Genomic DNA, 12,193 nt, shown 5'->3' with positions numbered 1-12,193 from the left:
ACACTCCACTAACCACCACACTATGAGCTGGTCAACACTCCACTAAGCACCACACTATGAGCTGGTCAACACTCCACTAACCACCACACTATGAGCTGGTCAACACTCCACTAAGCACCACTACTCCGGGCAGGTCCAAACTCCAGTGGGGCCACAAATTAGCAGCTTAAACTTACCAACAATCTACCTTATATGCCCTAGTGTGTTTCCAAATATACTTAATTACATCATAGACGCAAGGGTTGACCTTCTATTCACATAATGTTCAATATCTTCTCAATAACCAATGGGGGCTTTAGATGATGGCCAACCAGACAGGAAAATTTGGAAAAATAAAGGTTCATCTACTGTACTCTGGTTACAGCCTGAGTATTCTCTTGAACAGCGCATGGCATACACAAGGGACAGTTCTATACCTTGACAAGCTCCAAGGCCTTCTCTGCTTTTCTCATGGCCAACCTTCTTAAAACTGCAAGCTCCTCAAAAGACAGCTCCTGTTCAATCCTCTCCAGTTCCTCCTGAAGTAACATCAACTTGTGAGTTAAAAGGAAGAAATCAAACTAAAGGTGCTTGTAGAATGGAACATACCTTCTTGGCTGACTCTAGCTGATTGCTCATCAGGTGCTCAGTATAGAGCTTGACATACACAACCAGATCGTGTGCCCGCTTAGTCGCAAAAGACAAGGTGTGGTGCCTGTTGCGTTCTTGGATGAAGTGCAAGATACATGTGGATGCAAACTGCCACCAGAGCTTTGCACTGTTCACACATCAGAAATATCAAATGAATACAATCAGTGGTATAATAATATAGATAACGAGTCAGAATGAGGATTGTCAGGGTTCGATTTCAGTAGTCAGCCCTTACACAAGGTAGCTCAAACGCTGTCAGGTAGGATACAAGTAATAGCAAACTTGGCCAGTTTAAAAAGGGCTTAATGTTTCAGGGTATATAACTGTTAATGTAAGCAAAGTTGACTTTGTACATATTTGAATCTGGAGAATAAACCACCTTGAAAAAAGGACATGCTATTAGGAACCAAGTGCACTTGTACTTGGATTGATATACATAAAATAAGGATATACAAATATGGATTGATATACAGAACATTAAGAAGGCAGAAGGATCTTACTTGTTTTTCACAGGGACCTTGGGCCTCCACTTGTGATACCTTGCCTGCCTAAAGAATCTCTCAAATTCTCCCATCAGCTTCATGCCCATTCTGTACTGAACCTCTGCCAGAGACAGAGGAATCCTTTCCACATGCACATCCACTACAAACCGTGGATTCTTATCTCTCAGCGGCAAAGCTGTGGCATTACGCTGCAGCTTGGCACTTGCACTGATGGACTCAAGGATGTAACTGTGTTTCTGCAGGAAGGGACACAATAAGTTATTGGTTGCCCTCATTATGCTAGGTCTTATAGAGCCAGACAAGGATTTCATTTGCATAACATCATTAGCTAATGCTATTATGAGTAGAGAATTTATCTTACGCCAATTGAACCAGATGACTTGTCAATCGTCCTCTGTAATGCCACCTGAAAATAATAGAATATACAAATAAGGAGGTTTGTAGCCAGTGATAGGTGCAAGGCTATGCCAGGTTTGATTAGCCATATCAATGATTCAAACAACTAAGCAATTCCAGCATGCACATGTATATTTTATACATACAGTACCTCCCAAAAGGAACAGTATGTAATAGAAGATGCGAGAGTGACAAAAAATAATCATATGGATTTTATTTTTCTATGATTTACTGTAGCGAAAGAATGGTGCTGTTTCTACTAATGTCTAGTGCACAATAGTGGCATAACGACATAACAACACAGGCGCACGCACTCTTTCAAGCCGACATAACGACATGGACATAATGACATAACAACACAGGCGCACGCACTCTTTTAAGCCGACATAACGACATGGACATAATGACATAACAACACAGGCGCACGCACTCTTTTAAGCCCGACATAACGACATAGCAACACAGGCGCACACACTCTTTTAAGCCGACATAACGACATAGCAACACAGGCGCACACACTCTTTCAAGCCGACATAACGACATAACAACACAGGCGCACGCACTCTTTTAAGCCGACATAACGACATAACAACACAGGCGCACGCACTCTTTTAAGCCGACATAACGACATGGACATAATGACATAAAAAAAAGATGTTTTTTTCTCTCTTTTTTCTCTTATGTCGTTATGTTAATGTCGTTATGTTGGGCTTATGTCAAAATGTGGAACCATTCACACTTGAACATATGAACATAAGGGTGCACATGCCTATGTCATTATGTCATTATGTCACTACTGTGCACCAGGCATAAGGAAGGATTGCATTTCACAAAGATTCAAGGAGAACTTTTTTTCTAGTAAACTATGCCACTAACTTCCATTAGATTTTTTGCAGCATAAATACTTGGTCATACAACTTGAAATCCATGTTGGATATTTTATTCAACTTACCTCTAACTTGGTTGAAGGCAAATCTCCGACAAGAGGGGCATCACTGTCCCAGTAGATGGCAAAGTTTTGGAGATCAATCAACTTGTATTTGATTGAATGATCATTCTGGATTACTTCCTCTGTCTCCTGAAATGAAGTCAGCATCGGATGATAAAAACATATTAGTACTGTTTGCCAACTCCTGGAGGGTCGTGTAGCAGCTCTCAGGAGAGTTCACCTCATTGATACACCGAGATAAAACAATGAAAAACAAAACAATAGAACGGGAATCCTGCCAATTCTGTTAGGCCTTACGAGCCGGCTGCTACATGACTGCTCCTGGAGCTCCTTTCAGCTTCAGCTGAAGTGTGCATTTTGATCTAATACAAGTAGATTAGTTGCAGACTTCATTGTATTTAACAAAAGAAGGTAGAAAGAGTACATAGAAATGGATAAAATTCCATGGACATTTAGTTATCATTAAAGGTTGGATTACCAAAAATGCTTGTTTTAGCACCCTGGGCACTTTCAGGCACAAGGGGGAGTAAAGAGGGTGTTCTTTTTTTAAAGGGGCCTACTACTAATGTTATTATCATTGATTATCATACAGTTTAGTATGGTACCATCCACAACTTTTTATGGATGGAAGTTATTCATTATCAGATGCATATTCTGTACATACCCATTTATCATTAGTGGACTGAGCTGCCAGCCTGTCTATTGTGATGCCACAAGCAAATGGGGTGTGCTGGTCTATAGAAGCATCCTCATACCTGATATGAACATCACTAATGACAAGCTGTGAAGGAAAGCAAACAAACACATGTCAATTCAGCAGAGAATAGCTTGAATCACATTTACAGTATCATTGATGCTGTGAGTGGTGGTGAAAACGGCAGTGGTATTGATGAGCTAGTGGCAATGCTTGTAATGATAATAATGCTGATGGATGATAATGCTTTGTTGCTGCTGACGATGATGATTATCATTTGTTTCTACAGATTTTGATCGGGAGATGTGAAGAAAATGATGCGTTGCTGGTGTTGCAGCTGATCATGATGATGATAATTTTGTTGCCAGAGATAATAATGGATATGATGATAATTGCGTTGCTGCTGATGATGATGATTTTGCTGCAGATAATGATGATGGAAGGTGGTGATATTTTGCCACAGATTATAATAAGAGATATGATGATGATTTCGCTGCTGCTGATGATGATGGTGATGGCAAATTTGTTGCCACAGATGATAATAATCGATATATAGATGTTTTTGATGGATGATGATGACAGATGATGGTAAAGATTATAATGATGATACCTGGAGGTTCTCCACTATGGTTGTGGAAAATGAAGAGTAGAGTGAAGGCCACCAAGATCCTGACCAAAACCCTCCTGTCTGTCCTTTTTGCTGTGACTCCTATAAAATAATAGGGCATTTCAGGGTCACTGCCACCGTTGAAAAATGAATTTTCTTAGTACAAGCCCCATGATTATCAAATGAGTCCTAACAATATTACCACATAACAAAATGCCACACCATCAGTAGAGGCTTTATCAGTTCCTTCATCCACAATAAAAATCTCCTGTGCCCCTAAATTTCCCCTTCAGATCTTTGAGAATTTCTACATGTTTCATACCTGCCATTGTGATTCCAATAGGTCTAGTTGTCTCTTTTTCCGGATCCACTCGCGTTCAGCTTCCTGTTGCTCATTGTACTAATAAGATTTAAATGAAAATTAAATGTTAGCTGGAATTATGTGCACTTGATTATTGATTTAAAGTACATCAGTTGACTTGCTTTACATGGTTGTATTATTTTTGTTTTGAATATTTAGAGAACTCTCAACATCAAGAAAAAATTAACAACATTAAAAAAAATTATCAACATTAAGAAAAACTTTCCCTGCATTGTTTGTTACTTTAGATATAAATGAGCCATTTCCATTGTAGAATAGATTGATTTTCACAAATGAGAGCAGAATATAGGGTTTTATTGCCTTGTGTCATGCAAGCTGAATACCGTAATTATTCAAATAAGCGCCCTCCTTTAAATAAGTGCCACCTCGACCTTGATTTTGGTGCCCCCTTTTTCCCCCCCTAAAACAAATCCCAACAAAAGCACCACTTGAATGGTATCAATCTCGAGGATGCTGCGCCTGAGAATCTAGTTATCGATGAAAGCAACTTTGAAGATGACATTGATATCGATTCATAAACAACGAAAACCTGGTCTTTCATTATCGTACCATATTCATTATAACATATTTTTACTTTGATTTCAGTTTATCATAAATTTTGTTCATAAGTTTTGTTCTCAATGGATTCTGAAACTTACAGTAAAATCAACAGATTTTTCTGGACATAAACCTGTGACCATTATCATTATTACTGACATTTCAAGTTTGATTGACTGAATGACCTGTATGAATCTTATACAAAGGGGTTGCCTATTTTTTATTTTACACAATTTAAGGGCATTTTTTTATCTGCATAATTACTCTGCTGTCAATTTTTTTTAGTAAAACTCACTGTTTTTGGCCCACTCTCGTGAAAATATCTAGTAATGGTCCATAAGGTTGTATACTTGTATACTGTATACTGTTATATGTATAGAATTGATGTATAGGATTAATTAATGCATACCTCATTATTGTGTAGGGGAGGGCCAGCTACAAGGTAAAGCTTATCAATATTAATGATCCATGGTTCAGACTTGGGTCGGCGTAGAGGAATTGATAACTGAAGGTGCCCAATAAAACCAGATTTTACTTCCAGTGGGAGGTCGAGACCTTGAAGAGCTGTTTTCTTCAGTGGTAAGTTGTGCAAGTCGACAGTCCCTAAAAAAAAACAGAGTAAAATACATTTATTACAAATTATTCAAAAATGCCACTGCATATTTAGACCCAATTAGCTAACAGTGTTTACGGCTTGTTGCTATCCAACTCAGATCATGTGATGATTCCTTTGGGTGGATATGTTTGTTTGTTTCCACATACACTCGTGCAGTTGTACCTACCCAAATGAATCATTACATGATTTGAATTGGGTGGCAACAAGATGTAAGCACTGTTAGCCAATAGGGTCTATTATATTGCCAATCTATGTGTTACAAACATTTGAATTCTGAATGATAATATGCTGCACTACATGTTTTGGTGGTGGCTAAATTAGGAAACATTTAGGAGACAAGCTGCACCCTACATGTTGCGCTCGACATATCGCCTAGTTTAGCCAGGCCTATAGAATAGCACCTTCAGGGTGACATGTCGCCTAGTTTAGCCAGGCCTATAGAATAGCACCTTCAGGGTGACATGTCGCCTAGTTTAGCCAGGCCTATAGAATAGCACCTTCAGGGTGACATGTCGCCTAGTTTAGCCAGGCCTATAGAATAGCACCTTCAGGGTGAGATGTCGCCTAGTTTAGCCAGGCCTATAGAATAGCACCTTCAGGGTGACATGTCGCCTAGTTTAGCTAGGCCTATAGAATAGCACCTTCAGGGTGACATGTCGCCTAGTTTAGCCAGGCCTATAGAATAGCACCTTCAGGGTGACATGTCGCCTAGTTTAGCCAGGCCTATAGAATAGCACCTTCAGGGTGACATGTCGCCTAGTTTAGCCAGGCCTATAGAATAGCACCTTCAGGGTGACATGTCGCCTAGTTTAGCCAGGCCTATAGAATAGCACCTTCAGGGTGAGATGTCGCCTAGTTTAGCCAGGCCTATAGAATAGCACCTTCAGGGTGAAATGTCGCCTAGTTTAGCTAGGCCTATAGAATAGCACCTTCAGGGTGACATGTCGCCTAGTTTAGCCAGGCCTATAGAATAGTATCTTCAGGGTGAGATGTCGCCTAGTTTAGCTAGGCCTATAGAATAGCACCTTCAGGGTGACATGTCGCCTAGTTTAGCTAGGCCTATAGAATAGCACCTTCAGGGTGAGATGTCGCCTAGTTTAGCTAGGCCTATAGAATAGCACCTTCAGGGTGAAATGTCGCCTAGTTTAGCCAGGCCTATAGAATAGTACCTTCAGGGTGAGATGTCGCCTAGTTTAGCCAGGCCTATAGAATAGCACCTTCAGGGTGACATGTCGCCTAGTTTAGCCAGGCCTATAGAATAGCACCTTCAGGGTGACATGTCGCCTAGTTTAGCCAGGCCTATAGAATAGTACCTTCAGGGTGAGATGTCGCCTAGTTTAGCCAGGCCTATAGAATAGCACCTTCAGGGTGACATGTCGCCTAGTTTAGCCAGGCCTTAATGGTGAAATAAATGGTTTGGCAATTGGGCAAGTAAGTGCAAGCTAACTTTTGATCATCTCAGATATCGAGTGACAATAACATAAGGTAAATATGCAAATCTTGATCAATAGTGCTGTTTCTAAAACATTGTATTTATACCAATAGAATAATGGATGATTACCAAAAAAATAATTCTCACAAAGAAAATAAAAAAAAACACATACACAATCAAGCTTAACATAATCTAAGTAGCTGAAACGTGGAAGGTACTTATCAATTTGTGTTTGGTAATCATGGCCATATAAATTATAATATCATTCAATGTCTAATGTCATATTTCCTCAATGAGTAATGAAGCATAAACAAACTTTACTTTATATCAAAAGATTTACAATATGTTCTGTAAGGATAAACAACAAAAGACATCAAATAGGATAATAAGTAGAGATAATAAGTTATGTGTTGATTGCCTTGTACTGTACAACCACAAGTCGTGCCTCGCACAATTTATATAAGCAAAGGTTTCTGGCTATTAAATAGCGTTTTGTGGTTGAGATACCGGGAAATTTAAAACAAGAATACTAAATTTGAATATGTGCAACGGACTACTCACCAACACCGATAGAGAGCTGCTCAGTATTTAGATTCTCAACATACTCTCCAACATACGTCCTCAAAATCCAGGCCGCCAGTCCTTCGAGCATTATTTCCTGCAGATAAAACCACTACTTGTGGTTTTTAACAATCATCTTTATTTTAATGCGTTGTTCAGATAACTCCTGTGGTTTCCAGGAGTCATGGTGATTTGTTTGGGTTGCGGAAATAAAAGAAAAAGAGCAACTTCACTTCCTCTCTGGCAAATATTACTTCATCTCGATGATTCAATCGTATCAAGAGAGCCCCGAACGGGAGTCTGGGCCGAAACGAAAGGATATCGACTTCACTAGTAACCCGAACTCTTTGAAATGACAACCAAAAACTTTATTTCCAACTAATACTGGGTTTAATTCTTTGTCTAACTATATGATTCACAAAGTTATTTACCTTTTACTTGAGTTGTAATTTAAAACTAAGGGTTTTGAAAAGACACGAACTACAAAATAATTCGATATAAAACCGGAGATTCCGAGCACTATATGCATGTCGGGAAGTGCCGGTAACAACAAAACAAGTTCCACACATGCTGTAGAATGCTGTAGACTTTGATCCAGGTGTCAACATCAGCATGGGCATTTTATTCCTTTATTTCGTAGTTTTCTTAAACGCATTGCTGTTCCTGCTGTATTTTACCGGCATGTGGGTCGTAGTAGACTTCATCAAGCTATTATTTGTAGTCGTATACCAGGTTTTTCAAGCGCTGGCCCAGTTCGTTTTTCCAAGACGCAAATCGCTTCGCGGGGAGACGGTTCTTATTACTGGTGCAGCTAGCGGGATTGGTAGATTAACAGCTCTGATCCTCGCAAAGAAGGGTAAGCATACTTTTGATCTGTTGGTAAAAAGTGCATAGGTCAGACAACAAGTGCACACGTCAAGGAATTGTGTTCTTATTCATTCATAGACAATTATTAACCTAGATCTGGTCAATTGGCAATACTGGAATAACTTGGCTAAATGAGGGGATGCAAATGTTTTTCTTTCTCAAAACTTGGTATGTCAGATTTTAAAGGTGTAAAGATTTTATGATTTTCAGAACCCCATTAAATTAATGAAAGTGTGCCCCATATGGGCTCATCACTGTATATACTTGACATCATTATCTTGACATCTCCTTTCCTTATGCATTTGGTTTCTAATGTTTCAGAAATGTGTAACTTATGTTTATTTCAAACCAGGTTGTAAGCTTGTGTTATGGGACATCAACTTAGAAGCACTGAAGGCAGTAGCTCAAGAGATACAAGACCTTGGAGCAGAGACGCACTACTTTGAATGTGATGTGAGGAAGAAGGATGAAGTAGAAAAAGTTGCAAATGCTGTTGAAGATCAAGCAGGGAATGTTACCATTCTTATCAATAATGCAGGAGTTGTTACAGGAAAGAAGTTTCTTAACTGCAGTGAGAGTGATGTTATGAGGACCTTTCAGGTCAATTCTCTTGCTCATATTTGGGTAAGTCAAATTGTGATATATAAAAGAACCTAACTTTATTCTAATAATTGTGGTGCTGGGATGTTTGTCAGGGAAATCCAGGAATCTCTCTTAAAATCCCATGCCCCCAAAAATACAAAAAGAATTATAGTTAGCTGCTGTTCTTTATAAGTTTTACAACTTTTAAGTGTTTAAGTTTAAGTGATATCTTTAAAAAAGATTTGAATGAGAAATCAGGGTTCAAAGTTTGCTTAAAAGGAACCCAAAAGGATAAGACACCTTGACACCTTGAATTAGACCCTAAAAGCAATGACGAGCACCAAACCTTCATGTTCTCCCCTACCCCCACCCCCTTCTACAATTTCCCATACTCCCCTACCCCCACCCCCTTCTTCAATTTCCTGTACTCCCCTACCTCACCCCCTTCTACAATTCCCCATACTCCCCTACCCCCACCCCCTTCTACAATTTCCCATACTCCCCTACCCCCACCCCCTTCTTCAATTTCCTGTACTCCCCTACCCCACCTCCTTCTATAATTTCCTGTACTCCCCTACCCCACCCTTGTACTTTCCACTGAGTACAGTATCCTCTTTCAGACCATACAGCGATTTATACCATCCATGATGGAGAAAAACAGGGGACATATAGTATCCATTGCATCTGTGGCAGGATATTTTGGACTAGTAGGATGTGTTGACTACTGTGCTTCCAAGTTTGCTGCTGTTGGGCTGATAGAGGCATTAAGAAGAGAGATTCATGGCTTAGGAAAAATGGGTATTGAGTTTACAACTATCTGTCCCCACTTCACTGCAACTGGAATGTTTGCTGGTGTTAAGCTTAAGTAAGTAGAAACTAATGACCAGCACATGTTATTGAGAAGAAAGTTACACATTCTTATACCTACATATTCACTGTAGGAATGATGGGGAAAAGGTTTAAATAGCTCATTCTACATCAAATAAAAGTGAGACTTTTTAAGTACTTAGCACAATTTATAGCAAAAAATATATAAAATCCTACTTTTGAATCTTTGATGCGATTTTTTTGCAAAGTGTATTTGAATTGTGTAGCTTTTGTTCTGGCATTCATAAAAAGTGTGGGCGGGATGGTAAAAAAAATAATAACTAAAAATAGCCAAAATTTTGGAGGAATGCATTTTGGCTTTGTCAGTACCTCTTCACAGTGCACATGTAAAAGGTTTATCCGTCAGACATCTACTGTAGCACACCTTGCAGGTATCTTTTGTTGTGATTTTGGGTCTGTTGAGTTTTGTGAATATTGGGCTTTCTGTTACCAAGAGAGAGATACCAAGTCTCCTTCTACAGGAATACCTGTTGGAAAGGCGGCTACTTACCACCAAACTAAAGCTAAGAAAAAAAAAGGTGAATTGCTCAATTAGATTTTTTCTTTGCTTTGGCATTTTTTCTCTCTTCTTTTTGCCAAAATGCTGTTGCAACAATGCAGAAAAATGGTTGATAGCTAGTGTTGGTTTCATAGGACCTTCCCATGAACCAAGAGATTTTTAAAAACTAGTCCAATTTATAATATTTATCTCTTCAGATACCCAAATTTGCCCGGTTTGGGAGAACTGAAGCCAGAGTTTGTAGCAGAGAAAATCGTTGATGGAATTGAGACTAACAGTCGTACAGTGTTTATTCCATTTATGTCCCGAATCAGCTACTATCTGCAGACGTAAGTACTAACTCTCTAATATATATGATTAATATTGGGCGCGCACTCATCTATAACAAAGAGCACATGCATATGAATTGCATTTGACAATGTCTGATAAAATTATTTTTTAATTTTGGGAACTAAATATTCTTCTCCTTACCATGTGGTTGAGTCGAAGACATAGAAGGCGTGTCAGGCAGCCGCCATATGAGTTACGTCAAACCATGGAACATAGTTTAGATCAAAATTGTTGTTTCGAGATGTCTATTTGTGCTATGCAAGAACAAAATATAAACCTGATGAAATTCGAATGATAATTTTAACCTTTTGATAGGGTGGAGCTCCCATTAATGACTCATCCACTCTAAACTCCATTTGATCGAGGCTTTAGTTGAATATGCATGTTTGGATGCCAGAAGTTCTTACAGCCAACCCTTGATGCAGCTGGCTTCTGTCATCAAGGGTAATGGTAGAGAATATTTATAATATTAAAGTTTTAAATATTTAAAGCAATTTTGTTGTAAGGTTCCATAGCTTACACTAAATTTTCTGCCGACATCAAAGCATCTCCATAAAAATCCAATGAATATTCGCTTTGCAGAGTGATTCCTACGCATTCCTCTGATATGCTCGTCCGTTTCTTGGGAGGTGACGAGGCCATGGATACATTTGTGGGGCGGCGACAGACTAAGACATGAGAGTGCTCTGCTTCTCTCATCTTCTAACAACAAGTATGATCCATGCTGTAGAAAAAAAGGGTTTGGCTCAAGAAACTTGCTGCTTCAATAGACAAAGTAAAAGAAAACTTGAATTCTTTGAATTTCTTTAGCTGGATGTGTAGTAAAATTGTGTTAATTGTTACGTTTTATTGTTTTCAGTGAAATAAGACGTGAATACAGTACTGTACCGACATTAACATTGTGAATTTTCAAATGCATAGTATTAGTATCTTTTGGTGTTTATCTGAGACTAAGAAACATAGAGAAAAAGGAGGTGTTTCATCAAAATAAATAAGGAAATATTTCCCAAAAATCAAGTGATAATAGAGCGTTAATTATGTAGAGTAGGAACTGAGTTTTATCATAAATATTTTTTTCTTTAAACTAAATTCAGATGGGAAAAAGTGTATAAAAGTATTCTATTGTTTGTATAACGTTGTTTTCTGTACAATAAAATTAAATAAAAGGGAATATGAATGCAATGACACTGTGAATTTTCAAATGCATAGTATACGTAGCTTTTGGTGTTTATCCTAGGCTAAGGAGCAGCCTGGATCGAATAGGTCATTCCAGTTATATACTTGCGAGCGCATTGCATTAGAAACCTACCTCAACTATCAGAATGCAGTTGATGTAGGTTTCAATGACGTGTGCGTGCGCAAGCTTATAGTTGAAATGGCCTTTAATCTAATCATTTCGTTCTCCAAACATTCTCTTACGAGCCGTTTGCTTGAACCACATGTGGAAAATCGAAATGGCTAAACCAAGGGATAATTTCCGATGTATGACAAGATATCTATGTTTTCTACCACAGTGCTGTTCATGTTCTTTCTTTAAGATCGCCACACCAGTGCCAGCAAACAGCCCCCCCCCTCCCTTATCTACCCCCCTCCCCCCTACACACACACACAACAACAACAAAACACACGCCCATCCTAGAAGTAGTAGTCTTATTTTTCCTATCCAACTTTCGAAAAATAAAGTCACCTGATACTCGGCTACTCCCCAACACGCTAAGCT

At 38.9% G+C, this 12,193-nt stretch overlaps 2 protein-coding genes across 4 annotated transcripts in view; one reads left to right on the top strand and one right to left on the bottom strand.

Annotated features, from left to right (window-relative positions):
• LOC5513271 (intermembrane lipid transfer protein VPS13D) overlaps positions 1-7,598 on the bottom strand; it is a 53,964-nt gene extending 46,366 nt beyond the window's left edge. For all 3 annotated transcript variants that reach the window (XM_048724805.1, XM_048724807.1, XM_048724806.1), the window contains exons 1-10: positions 7,308-7,598; positions 5,108-5,301; positions 4,102-4,179; positions 3,783-3,881; positions 3,143-3,259; positions 2,482-2,607; positions 1,495-1,539; positions 1,131-1,369; positions 589-757; positions 417-518 (exon numbers count right to left, since the gene is read on the bottom strand). In XM_048724805.1, the coding sequence (XP_048580762.1) occupies positions 417-518; positions 589-757; positions 1,131-1,369; positions 1,495-1,539; positions 2,482-2,607; positions 3,143-3,259; positions 3,783-3,881; positions 4,102-4,179; positions 5,108-5,301; positions 7,308-7,398 (1,260 nt within the window). In that variant the 5' untranslated portion in view covers positions 7,399-7,598. The remainder of the gene's footprint in view (positions 1-416; positions 519-588; positions 758-1,130; positions 1,370-1,494; positions 1,540-2,481; positions 2,608-3,142; positions 3,260-3,782; positions 3,882-4,101; positions 4,180-5,107; positions 5,302-7,307) is intronic.
• An 81-nt stretch (positions 7,599-7,679) lies between these two features.
• LOC5513270 (17-beta-hydroxysteroid dehydrogenase 13) lies at positions 7,680-11,655 on the top strand. The gene is made up of 5 exons (XM_001633509.3): positions 7,680-8,163; positions 8,527-8,798; positions 9,377-9,621; positions 10,341-10,472; positions 11,056-11,655. The coding sequence occupies exons 1-5, from the start codon at positions 7,920-7,922 to the stop codon at positions 11,150-11,152; spliced, it is 990 nt and encodes a 329-aa protein (XP_001633559.2). The 5' UTR covers positions 7,680-7,919; the 3' UTR covers positions 11,153-11,655.
• The last annotated feature ends 538 nt before the right edge of the window (positions 11,656-12,193 follow it).

This window comes from Nematostella vectensis, chromosome 3 (assembly GCF_932526225.1).
Source record: "Nematostella vectensis chromosome 3, jaNemVect1.1, whole genome shotgun sequence".
NCBI lineage: Eukaryota > Metazoa > Cnidaria > Anthozoa > Actiniaria > Edwardsiidae > Nematostella > Nematostella vectensis.
The sequence above is the reverse complement of the archived record's forward strand: the minus strand, read 5'-3'. Positions and strand labels throughout refer to the sequence as shown.

Bases quoted from the DNA above. Each gene is read 5' to 3' on its own strand.
- LOC5513270 (XM_001633509.3), top strand. From the start codon at position 7,920: ATGGGCATTTTATTCCTTTATTTCGTAGTTTTCTTAAACGCATTGCTG. The intron at 8,164-8,526 runs GTAAGCATACTT...ATTTCAAACCAG, and splicing joins TCTGATCCTCGCAAAGAAGG to GTTGTAAGCTTGTGTTATGG. The intron at 10,473-11,055 runs GTAAGTACTAAC...TTCGCTTTGCAG, and splicing joins ATCAGCTACTATCTGCAGAC to AGTGATTCCTACGCATTCCT.